Raw genomic sequence first — 14315 nt, forward strand, 5'->3', positions numbered from 1 at the left:
GTTGGACTCATCTGTCCAACACTGAACTGAGGTCAACATGACATGATAAAACTCATTTGAGCTCTGAGATTCTAAGTAATCAGCTGCCTTTCAGGCTTTTTTAATGCTCAAGTAGAGGGCTGTTCGTTACACTCCCATGGTCCTTCTGCTTACCCACAATCACCATCCTACCCTGAGCATCTCATTCATTCATTTAAAGACAGATATTAGCAATTACTCCTCTGATCTGAAGTCGATACAGAACTCAGTACAGTAGCTTTCTGGCTGGCTTTAAGCCCAGAGAGAGAGACAGATGAAATGATGCAAATAAGCAATGAGAGAGGGCTGGAGGGGAAGGGAAGGAGGAGGCCATCTACTGGAAGTGTAGGCTGGATGGATGAACAGAGGAAAAGTGTAATTGAAGACACGCACAGGGCGAATTGGCAAGGACATTGCGCTGAGAAGATGGGATATGGTGGCAGACGCCTGCTATGTGTTAGTGTCAAACTGAACGGGAGTCTAGTTCTTATCTAAAAGGAACACCAAAGAAGGGAAGGAATAAGGTATGGGGGGCGGCAACTTTGATTATGCGAGGAGGATGGAGAATGAAAGTGTGTGATGATGGATGATGGATATATGGATGAGCGCAAGTGGATGTCTTTCATGTACTTTATGATTTGGTATGAGGGGGAAAAAAGGAAAAATGAGATACAAGGAGAGAATGTATGCTCTTAATATTCTTAATATCATCCCCGATGCCAACCCATTCCTGCTCTGTTCATCATAAATCATTTTGCCTGTGATTAAGGACAATAGTTCGCATAAATCATGTGGAAATTATAAGTCTTTGTGGGCTGGCAAAAATCATATCGCTGCCATGTGTAATGATAGATTTGGCCAATTGTTCACAATTGTTTCTGAGCTCTTAGTGGTGAAGACACTGCCCACCATTTGGTGGTAGTGTCACAAAGCCGGTCATGTGGTGGAGGAGACCCATCAGGGCAGCTTTTCCCAGAGGGAATTTAAAAATAAAAAAACAAGGAGCTGGGAAAGTACTAACTGCAAGGAGATCCAAAAGAATGTGTGCCTGTGTGTGTGTCAAGAACACTGCCTAACCAAACACACTTCCCCGCTCACTCCCCCCTTCCTTTATCTCTCGATGGCTCTTTTAATGAAAGCCAATTCCTAACAGTGTGCCACATTACTCCTTTAAATGACCTTATAAACCAAGCCCGCCATCTCCTCTGTCTGGCCATCTTCTTATTTACAAGAGCTCCCGCAGCTGTAACTCACTTCTCCTTTCTTGCTCCTTCTTCCGCTGCTGTCAACCCTCTACCCCGACCACGTCGCAGTGCCATGACATCTCCTTTCTGTTATAAACTTTCCACCTTTCCTCTCCAATCTGTGTTTACAGAGCACTATCACCTGCTTTTAAACGTCCAGCTAACAGGCTTTGTAACGGTCACCCCCAAAACCCAGAGGAACCGTAAAGCTTTCAACGCAGCTTTTCATTGGCTGTAAAATCTAAAGACATAAAAGGATCAGCCTTGTTGCGGGTTCTTTTTTTTTTATTTTTTATAAACATTTAAATACAGGGAGAGTCTACAGTAGGAGAGGGGGGAGGAGGAGGAGATGGAACAGATATATATGGAGAACCTCCTCTCTATGTTATAATGTCTGGTAAAAAATTAAATCCCTATTTGGTTTCAGATGTTTTTGGATAATTGCTCGAGACACTGCATCATAAATTAGTAACACCTTGCCTCCAGAAACAACTTCGGCTGAGCCGCTTACACGTAGTCTCAAATGGTTCTGATGCTCGATTTATTCCCCAGCTGTAGAAAAAAGGTTAACCTGCGGGAACTCAAATAACAGAAGAACAAACAGCTTTTCAAAGATGCATTTATGCAAAGTGCATGTATTGGTTTGGGGGTCCAATGGTATGGATCCTTTATTGCTCCCAATTAAAAGCTGTTATCTTAACCAGATGTGGATAAAACAAAACAAAAAATAGCCAGAAAAGCTCCATTTGAACTGAAATTAAATATGTGAAGCTTTCTTGGCAGGTATGTGCTCTTTAACTGTCAACCAACAGCTTAGGGCCGGAAAATAAAGTGAGGAGGATGATGCGTAGAACGACCTCTGTCACATTAACCACACCTGCACTAATTCAATAACCATGAAATCAGCTAGCAGCTTATCCTGGTTTAAGCTAAATGGGCATTAAATAAGAGAAGAGAAAAAATAAACTGAAAAATCGAAAAAAAAAGAAATCTGCCCAGAATCTGATACGATGACAAACCCAACCGGACTCGGTCTGTCGGGCTGCAGCTATAGCTGCAGAACATGCTGCAGCTATTGATTTTGTGCAGGCACAGTAAATGACGTGTGCATTTTTTTTTTTTTTTTTAGCTTTGGCATCATCAATCATGCCAGCTAAAGCTAATTAGAAATGGAAGTGCTACCTTCCCCAAGTTAAGCCTTAGGTGGGGTGTAAAAGCATGGCTGTGCAAAAACTATCCCTGGGAGTGAGATGTTAGTGTATGTGTGCAAGCGAGGGGGGGGTATCGGAGGCTGGGTTAACGTGCGTGTATTGACTGAATTGTAAGGGGCTTAAGAGATCAACGGTAGACCAGGCTGCGTTTGATGAGCTGACTGATCGGAGATGAGCAGGAAAGCAAACAAGACTGGCAGAGTTTGGCACCATTGTCAGAGGAAGAAGATCCTGAGGGACGGCTGAAGAAAAAGCACACGTGTAAAGGCTGTTGCTGTTACGTTCCTAAGATGATGCTGAATGGTGTCCCTCTCGATTTACTAAATCAGGTCTTTATGTGAAGAAAACCGATAAAATGCTGATAGCTGCAATCGTCGTTTTATCCAACATAACTCACGCAATGGAATATTCACACATACAGGCATTCCGGCCATCCTCGCCATCTTTATGTCTCTAATATTGTGTTTTGCGGGCCCCACTTGATCAATTCTCCTTTTTCTTTCTTCCGTTATTCACGTTTAGATCTTCTTTCTTAATGTTTCATCTGCTCTGCTGTTTTCTCTCTTCGGGAAATATCGTTTCGATCTCCTTATCCGGGCACAATCCAAAGAAAACAAGACGCAGATAAAACAATTTATCTGTCATTTGTTATATGTGTGCCTATTTTGAGTTCAGGGACGATAAAGATGACTATTCTAATTCCCACTCACCAAAACACAAAATAAAGAAATTACACAAAACGTAAGCCCAGAAAAACATCAGCCATGAGCTGTAGGAGTGAATATAGAACTGCCTTCGTATGAAAAACGTTTGGCCAAATGTTGGCTCAAAAACAAATCCTTCACAACAAAAATCTCTCTTTGCGTCAGAGTCTTCACCATGATGAAAGTTTTTGTAATGATCAGCACTTTTTGGAGAAAAAAACAACAACAAAACAAACAAACAAACAAACAAGACATTTAGTTAACAAACAGGAGAAAGCCAGTCTGGAAAAAGAGCATGAATCTATCACGAAAAGTGGCCATACCAAGGAAAGAAAGGAAAGAAACGGCAAGAAAAACAAAACTCTGAAAAAGAATTCTATGGACTCATCCTTCTTCATCGTCATCCTCATCACACGGACATTCCCATTAACTCCTCCAAAAGAAGCGAATCTCAAACAATAGGTCAATATGCTCTCAGTGTGTGTGCAGCTATTTGTTCATTATGCTGTGTCCCTCAGAACAGGATTGGGAGAGCAAAGAAGAAAACCGACAGAGACAGAGGATGAGACAGAGATTGAAAAACAGCAGAAAATAAAGGTGGAGAAAAAAACGAGACTGTACGGAGAGAAAAAGAAGTGAGAAAGAGGCAAATGTTGCCAGCTAAGGTAGACAGGCCTAGGGGTCTTCTAATTAAGTGAGGATGGGATAGGCCGTCCGCCTGTTAAATGACTCTGTCACTTTAGTAAATGGACTTTGTGAGGAGTGAGGAGCCACACAGCTGGCATTTCCATTAGCACTACCAGGCGAGCCGCCACCGTATACACAGGCAGAGAGAGCCGAGGAGAGGGAAGAAGTGGAAAAGAAAGGGGGACAAACGCTACTTTTCTCCATCTGCTTTCAAAGTAGTTCCTGGGCGCGAGTCGTACCTGGTAAGTGCGTGGATGAACACTGTATGTGGAGAGCTGTCTGAGCGGTTTTTAGCCTGATATGTAGCCCGTCATTAAAAATGACTAAACGCATAACAGGAGCCAAAGCAAAGCAAGAGACATGCGGCGACAGTCTTCGCCATGATATGGCCAATACTTTATGGAGCTAAATCAGTTTCAATCATCACAAATATGCAGGACGATTCACAAATGTACAAGACAAGATTCACAAATGCACAGGACGATTTACAATTAACAGCGCTGTTTGAATGGCTTAATGTGATTGGCTTATGATTAAATCATCTCCAACGTCTTATGATTGGCTGAAAAAAGGAAGATATCCGATTGCTTGCAGATCCATCTATCCATCCATCCATCCATCCATTATCTTCCGCTGGTCCGGGGATCGGGTCGCGGGGGCAGCAGCTTGAGCAGAGAGACCCAGACGTCCCTGTCCCCGGCCACTTCCTCCAGCTCTTCTGGGGGGACCCTGAGGTGTTCCCAGGCCAGCCGAGAAACATAGTCTCTCCAACGTGTCCTGGGTCTTCCCCGGGGCCTCCTCCCAGTGGGACGGGCCCGGAACACCTCACCGGGGAGGCGTCCAGGAGGCATCCTAACCAGATGCCTGAGCCACCTCATCTGACTCCTCTGGATGCGGAGGAGCAGCGGTTCTACTCCGAGCCCCTCCCGGATGACCGAGCTTCTCACCCTATCTCTAAGGGAGAGCCCAGACACCCTGCGGAGGAAACTCATTTCGGCCGCTTGAATTCGCGATCTCGTTCTTTCGGTCACTACCCACAGCTCGTGACCATAGGTGAGGGTAGGCACATATATTGACCGGTAAATCGAGAGCTTCGCCTTCTGGCTCAGCTCCTTTTTCACCACGACGGGCCGGTGCAGAGCCCGCATCACTGCAGACGCCGCACCGATCCGCCTGTCAATCTCCTGCTCCATTCGTCCCTCACTCATGAACAAGACCCCGAGATACTTGAACTCCTCCACTTGGGGAAGGATCGCAGATCATTCCTTGTTAACATATTGACTACCAGCGGTTTTTACAGAATTATGTCGTAGACTCCCAGCGTTCTAAACCATTTTTTTGACGTTTTTTGTACAGTCACAGCATATTATGTGATAGGGCCACTGAAACATGTTATGGCTCGTTTGAAAGCTGATACTTTAAACTCTTTGTGGGTCAAAACTGCTTGTCTCTAGGTGCCGCCATTAGCGAGCTATCCTTAGCTAAACCAAGGCGGGTATCCACCAAAATCAACAACAAACTGAGATCGGGGCTTTTGTGAAAGGTGCACTCTTTCAGCCTGTCGCACTTTAGATACATATCCGGGTCAGAGGATTTGCGTCGTGTCGCATGTTGCAAAGCTAACCTGTTCATAAGACCGCCTCCTTAGACTTGTCGCGTGTCTTCTTCTCCTTCTTGTTGTTTGTTTATGTTACTTTACCGTCACCCTCTGGAAACCGACACGTGCAATTGGACAAAATGCAAAAATGCACAACAATCAATGCAGCGTTATCAAAATTGTTCTTGAGTTGACGCAAAGCCATTGGCATAATGATCAAAATGTCCAGATGATGACACCAGTTTTTGACTGCCATCTATGTCAGTTCTGTTCATCACATAATTACAAAAATAACACAGAATGTGCATTAGAATGTATAGATTCAGAATCCATAAAAAAAAAACGTAAAAACGTATTTTTACCATTTGGGAGCCAACGCATGGGCAGTAAAAACGTAGTTTTACGTGACTTGGGAGTCAATGTGTTAAAAAAAAAAAAAAAAAAAGACATTTGTGGGTTGACGCAAGTCAGGGGAGTCTCAAAAATCACACACAAATGCATCGAAGTCCACAGACCTGAAGCCATTTGTAAATCAAGTTATATTTGTGTGTGCATCAGAAATACATGTGTGAATCTTGTCCTGTGCATTTGTGAAAATTGAGACTGATTTAGCTCCATAATACTTTGGTTAATGCTACAATATATCTATCTTCTATTGGTATTCAAAATGGGTTCTTTGAACTTCTGACTGAGGTATTTCTACATTTCACATTTAATAGCTTAGAAATAATACTCATGCACACATATTTTACAGTTGCATGTAGTAGTTACATGGTCTTTCCCTTTGTAAAATCTGGGTGCCGAAACACTGGATAAAAATGTGTGCTTCCACTTTTCAACTCAGTTTTTCCACCCATTTGCTACTTCATAACGGGATCTGGTGAGACCTGCTGTGGGTGAATATGAAAAGAAATTTGATTCAATTTCAAAACAATTCCCTGTGCTGTCATGCATGAGCGACACTTTATTGTTCCACTCAGTGTGCCGTCTGGTTAAGGCACGAGACTCAGTACATTGTGCCACTCGGAGCAGCTCCGCGGGCCATGCCAGCTTCTGATTGGCCTCATTCCATGACCATCAGTCAGAGCAGCATCCTTCCGCCCCAATCACCGTCAAGCAACAGGAGGACCGACTGTATGGCCGATTGATAGTGATTGAGAAGAAAGGGAGTAGGGGGAGAGAGAAACCATTAACCCCCCAATCCATCTCACCCCCTTTTCTAACCGTATCAGCCTGCTCTATCACACCATCCTCTGGGGAAAAAAACGCAGAGTAAAACAGAGAAAGATGAGAGAAAGACGGCTATCTAGTGGCAGCTAGACCCCCATTAAGACCGATAGCATCTCGCACAAGACAAGTGTCTGAGCGCACTTTCCTGACGAGGCGCACAAACACATAAGCAAACACACATTTCAAATGACATGGAAGAGAGTGATACGAGAAGAGGGAGGGCAGGAAACACAAGTAAGAGGGAAAAAAGGAAGGGATAAGAGAGATCTGAGATACAGACCGTTCGTCTGGGGGGAACGTTGGCAACACAGTCAATCTCCCTTCATCTCTCTGAAGGAATTAATACAATTTCTCCGTTTTTCTTCTTCCATCATGTCAGAAAAAGGGGAAGCAATTATCTTTTTAGTGATTAAGACTCAGACAACAGTCAAGCTCAAGAACAGACCAATTTATTTGTTGGAGCATCAGATGAGAAAAAGATGAAGGATAAAGGATTCTTATCTTAAGACATCATTTGGCATCGTGGGGACTGCATCCAAATACCAATTCAAATACTTTTCCTCGTGTCTGTATTTTCTGTAACTTTCAGTTAAAATGTTGTCAGCTTTCAAAACTCTGCACCTAGCTCATTCCAAACGTTCGAGACGATGAACAACCAATGGACTGCAGTGTTCCGTGTATTCATTTTATGGCAGGAAAACATTTCTGCTCTACACAAAGTGTTGTGCTTATTGGAATTTAGCTTCTCCATTCACTCGGGTGTGTTAACCGGCATGAGTTTTGAGTGAACAGTGGCTGTCTTTGAACCTACAGTGTTGGCTTTGTAGACCTCTATATGCACATGCATGTGAGTGTGCAGCAGTGTATGACCGGCCATACTGTTAATCATACACCATAAGCTCTCCAGCCTGTGCTGAGGAAGGCGCTGTAATGGTTTGAACTCTTGTAATTGAGTGCCAGACACCTACACGGCTATACCCCCACCAATACCAGCACCCCTCCCTCCGAGTGACTGTACTCGTGTCCTCGCCTCACTGCACCAGGTCTATTAACATTTACATAACAATGACCATCTCCTTGCTCACCGTACGCATGTGTGTGTGTGTATGTGGAGTATAGAACATGTGCGCACTCGCTGAAGCTTTACGCACTGTCAAGACAGGTGGTGGAAAAGATTAAGCCGGAGTGCTCATAAATCTAAATGAAGAGGTTTGGTGCTTAATGTGCGTGGTTCGTTGACAAAACCAAAGAAAAGTTCCTCCACTTTTAACTTCTCCAGCTATCAACGGTGTCTGATGTCCACACGTCACATTATATGATTGTTAACGTCAGGAGCGCAACTGTGCAATAGAAATTTCACGAGCTACTTAAAAAAAAAAAAAAAAGACAGATTAGCTGTACGCGGTTCACAGAAATGTCAGTCTCCACTGATAAAACCAGCTGCTTATTATGTGTTGATGTCAGTCGCTGCTAATGTGTTTGCTAACGAGATTGGCAGTGAACCAGTAATATGTGGAAGTAAACAGAACAACACGCACACACATGCACACGTACACACCGGTGTGTACTAATGTCTGATAAAACCCAATGGGTAAGATATTACTTGATGAGGCCATGTTCAGAGACCCAACACCACAATGCAGGCTATTGTTTTTCCACTGTAGGAACTCAAGCCAACGGCTTGTGAGTGGCACAAGAATTTTGTGCGTGAGTGCGTGCACCCAAATCCATGCGCATGACTGCCGACCCCTTAAGAGGCATGAGAGTCTTGGTAAACTGTAGAGAGGGAAAATCTCTTTCCCGTGCTGGGTGGAGAGGCAAACACACACACACACACACACACACACACACACACACACATGCAAATATATGTTGATAAGTATTAAGTCTGACTGCTACGTGTGGACAGATTCATAAACATGTGGAGGGCAAACCGATGTGCAGATACACGAGATATACCCGCTACAAAATGTGACCGAGACATATGTGTGCATGTACGTGCGCACAACACTGTGATATTTAGAGTAGCATCCTCAACACAAGAACAAATGTTGTCGTGCACACGTAGAACACCCAATTCCCATCCACCGTATCCAGTTTTTTTCTGATTCCACGTTGCTCAATCTCGCTCAAAATACAAGCTGCCTTCCCACACTATGGATGAATATTTCTGCTTCCAGCGATTAGCCAGCGTCGCACACTACAGCACTATCCTATGCAATGGCTGTCATCAAAGATACAAGGAGGTGTCAAGTCGTGTGTGAATGACATTGAGGCACACACACACACACACACACACACACACACGGCATCAAATGCAGTCACAGATTTCAGATTTTTTACTTTTCTGACGATAAAACAGAGGGCAAAATTATCTGATGATGAGATGTCTTCATTGTGCAAAGGCAGAGTTTTGCTCTGGAGACGCTTCAAAAAGTTAGTATTAAACAAAAAAGGGTGGCTTTGCTCTTTGTGAAGCTTCTCTAATTTTTTGCGCAAAGATAAAACAACTTCTGCAAAGTTCCTAACCTGGAAGGAGAGGGGGGGGGGAGCCTATTTCTGCTAGCTATAACAGAGCTAGAGGATATTTGTGTGGCAATGCGTGTGTGGGAAGTTTGGATTTGGGGAAATGAATTCAATTTGAGGCTTCAAAAATGTCGGCGGGTGGCGACCGAATATGTCGGCTCGCACCCACAGAGACAGTCAATTCTGATAAACCGGCTACAAGCAGGCAGAAAGGACACAAACCCATAGAGTGACTGCAGTCAAAAATAAACTGATCTAAATTTCCTGTAATAACATAGTGTCTCATCCCGCACACATGCACAGCAGGCCCTCCTCTCCTGCTGTCATATCCTCCATTGATAATAATGACAGTGATGAATATAGCTGGAACCGAGCAAGTCATAAATCACTGGGCCTTGCCCTCCCGACTCTGACTCACCGCCTGGGCTTCCATTTGTGTGTAAGTGTGTGTATGGGTAGAGGGGTGGGGGAGCTTGTTGTGGGCTATGCATCGGTGGATATGTCCACTGACACCTTAATGTGCTTGGCTTGTCTGAGGAACTCCCGCAGGCAACCAGCTACACACATACACATTTGGCTACTCCCAGGAAGAAGGCGGATAGACACCCCGTCTATGTTTCATTAAAAAACAGGAAAAGGGGAGCATGGTTGCAGCCCTCATGCAAAATATCTAGTGTGTATTTAATACTGTATCACCATCTTCCAACTCAAAAACAGCACCCTACTACTGTCCATCTACTCCTCCCCCTAATCTACCCATCTTTCTCTCAGTTTTACAATTTTTCTCCTGTACCTCCCTTTAAGAGAGGGACCATATGTGTGTGTGTTTGTGGGCACCAGAGTGATAGTGGGAGATCATTAAAAATATGGGAATGGGATCAGTAGAAGGCATTTCAGAGGGGAGGGCTCAATTTGGGCTTAGATAGAAGCGTGTGTGCGTGTGTGTGTGTGTGCGTGCGTGTTTGTGCGTGTGTGTGTGCGTGTCTGTGTGTGTGTAGCAGCAGCTGAAGTGAGGATTTTAAAAAGTAGAAATGGGGCAGAGGGCATGGTGGAGGGTAGAGGATAAAGATGAGGGTCGGACGGAGGGTGAGAGAGGCGAATTGCCCCCCTTTAGTCATTAGTGCTGGAAGGGGGGTTTAGCTTGGAGGTCTGGCGACCGTAGCACCCCATTCTACTTAACCCAAGCCTGCTTACCATTAATGGGGATCAAACACACGGAGATGAAGTGGTGTGTATGTGTGTGCGTGAGGGGGTAGCTTGGAAAGAAAAGGGCATATTGGGTGGATGCAGACGGAACGTCCTTGACTGTGAAGGGTTGCATTAGTGTATATGTGTGCATGAAGTTTTGTGTTAAGGGTATAGAAGTAACTTTGTGAATGTGTGTGTGTGTGTGTGTGTGTGTGTGTGTGTGTGTGTGTGTGTGTGTGTGTGTGTGTGTGTGTGTGTGTGTGTGTGTGTGTGTCTGCTTAAGAGTGCGTATGCATGAGTGTCTTTGCCTCATGCTCTTAGCTCTCAAGATTTGTGCTTTGTGTCTCTAGCACAAGTGTGTGTTAGTGTGGAAGAGACCCTTCTCTGCTTGCCTGTGGCTTTTCCCAATCAAACATTTACTAGAAGTGATCCACATTCATTTCCCCCAGAGGGATGCCATACTAATGTCTGGCCTCCCCCGTAATGTACATTGTGTATTACAAAGCGCTGTTGGCATCTCACACCTTGCTACAAACTTAATAAAGAGAGGTGTGTGCTGAAGTTAACTGGCAGCTAATGCAACTCGTAATTGCCACCCTAACACCTACAAATTACTGGTGCCAGGTGCTGGATTATTTACAGGACCATGCAACCATTCAACGTTGTAAAAAAATACCAAACTGAAAACTATGACACAGACCTTGGAGCATAAGTTCGTCATAGTAAGTTACATTTTGGTGAAAAACAGAGTCTAGTTTTTAGCCAAAACCTGATATATCGAGTCACTGCATGCCCTTGTTTACCATTAGAGTCTGTGGAGATCATGTTCTGTGACATTTCTGCTTTAGTTTCTGTAATAAGAAATCAATCAGTGCTATTTATTCATTTGACTGTACTCCTCACACTGAAATGGAGCCCTTTAAAAAGTAGTGAGACGCTCCTGAAGAACTAATGCTCGCACATCCTCAGACAACGTCCTCCAACACCTGGCTGCACAATAATGGACAATTCAAATTGATGGACTACACCTGAATAAAGTGCCTCGGGTTGTTCTACACGTCAAATAGTGACAACACCACACGTAATGTCAAACTATGTCAAGAGAGAACTTTGTAAAACAGTTACATGACATAACCATGTATACCTAAGCAGTGATCCATAACTTAACAAACTCAAACAATAAGTAAAAAGTTGCCTCTGGACAGAAAGCAACTCCCACTATCCCTAACTGTGACAGTGGTTCAGTTAGGCGTTGGTTTAACAGACTACTGAATCAATGCCTAAAACAGCGCTCACGAAACATAACTCAGAGAATTCTCTCATCCGTTTTTAATGTAACAACCAGATTTAGACCTGTTTAATACAGTCAACCCCCCTCGCTCCCTTTCCTCCATCTCTGCTGCCTTCACTCACTGCACTAATGAGACAGAAAAACGAGGGGAGCAGCTGGGCCTGGGGAGCGACAGAGATTCAACATGCACTCCTCTACCTCCCCACCTCACACCCCCATCCCTTCCTTCCTGCATTTCACCATCAAAGTAGAACAGGCTTCACCAACAGTGAGGCTGGTAATGGCCACATGAACACACACACACACACACACACACACACACACACAAACACCACATGTGACCTATAACACTCCCTGTATGTCTCTGTGTGTGTAATGTCTTGATTATAAGCAAACTGTCACAGTAGTAATGTGTAGCCGGAGCGAATGTGTGTTGCTGTGCAATTAAATCCAGTGGGGATGCGCTGTGTGGTGGCTGTACAGCGGGTAGGAAGGTTAAGGTCCACACAAGTAATGGCTAATGGGGGTGAAGTCTGCTCTGGATAGTCAGTTTTTAAGACTGATGATTAGAAACTAATCACCAGTAAATGATACATTGAGACAGATTGATAGATGCACAGGTATTCATGTCTCCGTTTGTTCGAAATGTTTTGATTTCATAGATTTAGTTCCAGATTCGTTTAGAGAATGTGTGTCTTCACTTGTGCATGGCCAACACCGAACTCACCTGTCTGTCGGTCAGAGTGTAGATGTGCTGCAGGTCCGGGCTGAACAGCATGTCTCTCAATAAGGGGCTTCCTGCCTCGCTTACAGTCACCTTTTCATACAGCACTGCTGGGCGGTTGGCGCTCACAGAGTTCACCAAAATCTACAATGAAACACAGGAAACAAGACATTTCAATGTGTTCCGAGATACGTGCACGCACATTTTCAGAAACGTGCATTCAAAGTTTTGAAGACGAGTAACAACAGGATCTTTAGGAACAATCGGAACTCACATTCCGGGCATCGCTTATCCAATAAACGTGTAAACACTGATGAAATGTACAAACGCTACACCTTTTACTTTGCAATCTTTACAAGCTGCAGAGTTTGAGCCCTCGCTGCCAACTTGTTGCTAAATGCGCTGCTCGAGTCAGCGGGAAAAACATTTTCCTTTTGTTATACATCACACAAAATGTTTCATTTTCCACTTTATTCGCAGCATAAACAAATGAAATGAATCTTTTATTATTTATTTCCCTTCTCACAGCTCGCGCACCCCCAAGTAATATCTTCACGAAAGATGTACACTCACACTGCATATTTCCCCGCAAACCCAAATTTAGTTACACTCCATTTCCCATGGATGTTACTCAAGAAGGGACACAGTCTGCGCTCGCTTTAGCACTAACATCAGGGTACTGCTTTAATGTTGTTTTGGTTTTAATGTGGTGGGCAGAATCAAACAAAAATCAGAATGCTGGAACAAAACTCATTGCGCTTGTTTCACAGAACTGTTTAAATTGGCTTAATTGTGAGGTTGTGTTAACAGCAGTATTGAATGTAGTATAATTATTGTGAGCACAGACATGATTACAGAGCTAGATGCTCGGAAGGGAACATCATTGACAGGATAATGGTGTTATTGGAACCTTAAAGCAAGAGGTCTCTGTGCAGCACCTGGGAGGAATTAATGAAAGAGAAAGACTTTAAGAAGAAAAGGATTAGCAGAAAACAAAAGAAAAGCGGGCATGTACAGTGTGGTCTGGAGTAAAGCCCGGGATGATGAAAGAAAGAAAGAAAGAAAGAAAGAAAGAAAGAAAGAAAGAAAGAAAGAAAGAAAGAAAGAAAGAAAGAAAGAAAGAAAGAAAGAAAGAAAGAAATAATGACAGTTTGTAGAGTGTGTATCTGAGGGGTTGGATATAAACTTCACCACCTCACGCACCTGTAAATTAAAATAACTCTTTAACTATCAGCGAAGGAGCCAGAATGGGCACAAATCAAGCAAAATAATTTGCCAAGATGTGTAACGTAATGGCGCAGATACAAGACAGGCGATTGGTTGCCTAAGATGGCTGTGAGCCAAAGTCATCTCAGCTGCAAATGAAAAGTGCAGAGTGACTGAGGCGGTTGGGGTGTTGGCTCTCCATTACTGAGCTTTGTAGACTCACGCTGCTATCAGCCCACAGTGACAAGGGAAGGACGGCAGGCAGTGTCGAGCAGGAAAATGATCCTGGACACAGACACACACACGTAGACAAATAGGTTCACATCCAGAAAGATGAAAAATGAGAAGATGAAAACACAGATATGCTTATACTGAATCTGCTTTGATATGTACATGCACATAGAGACAGAAAGAGATGCACGGTTGAATGCCGAAAATACACACTTTGTGATGGAAGAATTTATTTACGATCCCACCAAAAGAAACCAGGGGCAACAATCCCATTATCTCTTGCTGTTTGTGTGTGTGAGTGTGAGTGTGAGTGTGAGAGAGAGAGAGAGAGAGAGAGAGAGAGAGAGAGAGAGAGAGAGAGAGAGAGAGAGAGAGAGAGAGAGAGAGAGAGAGACAGGCGAAGAGATGGAGTGGAAGAGCTCATAAGGCTGTGATAAAGCACTGGAGATGAGAGGAAA

At 43.9% G+C, this 14315-nt stretch overlaps 1 protein-coding gene across 5 annotated transcripts in view; it reads right to left on the minus strand.

The window, feature by feature from the left end:
• The window catches only part of plxna1b (plexin A1b), a 181584-nt gene that overhangs the window by 84119 nt on the left and 83150 nt on the right, over positions 1-14315 (minus strand). For all 5 annotated transcript variants that reach the window (XM_075460537.1, XM_075460534.1, XM_075460536.1 and 2 more), the window contains exon 4: positions 12424-12564. In XM_075460537.1, coding sequence (XP_075316652.1) covers positions 12424-12564 — 141 coding nt within the window. The remainder of the gene's footprint in view (positions 1-12423; positions 12565-14315) is intronic.

The sequence above is a fragment of the Odontesthes bonariensis genome, chromosome 3 (assembly GCF_027942865.1).
Source record: "Odontesthes bonariensis isolate fOdoBon6 chromosome 3, fOdoBon6.hap1, whole genome shotgun sequence".
In the NCBI taxonomy this organism is placed as follows: Eukaryota; Metazoa; Chordata; class Actinopteri; order Atheriniformes; family Atherinopsidae; genus Odontesthes; species Odontesthes bonariensis.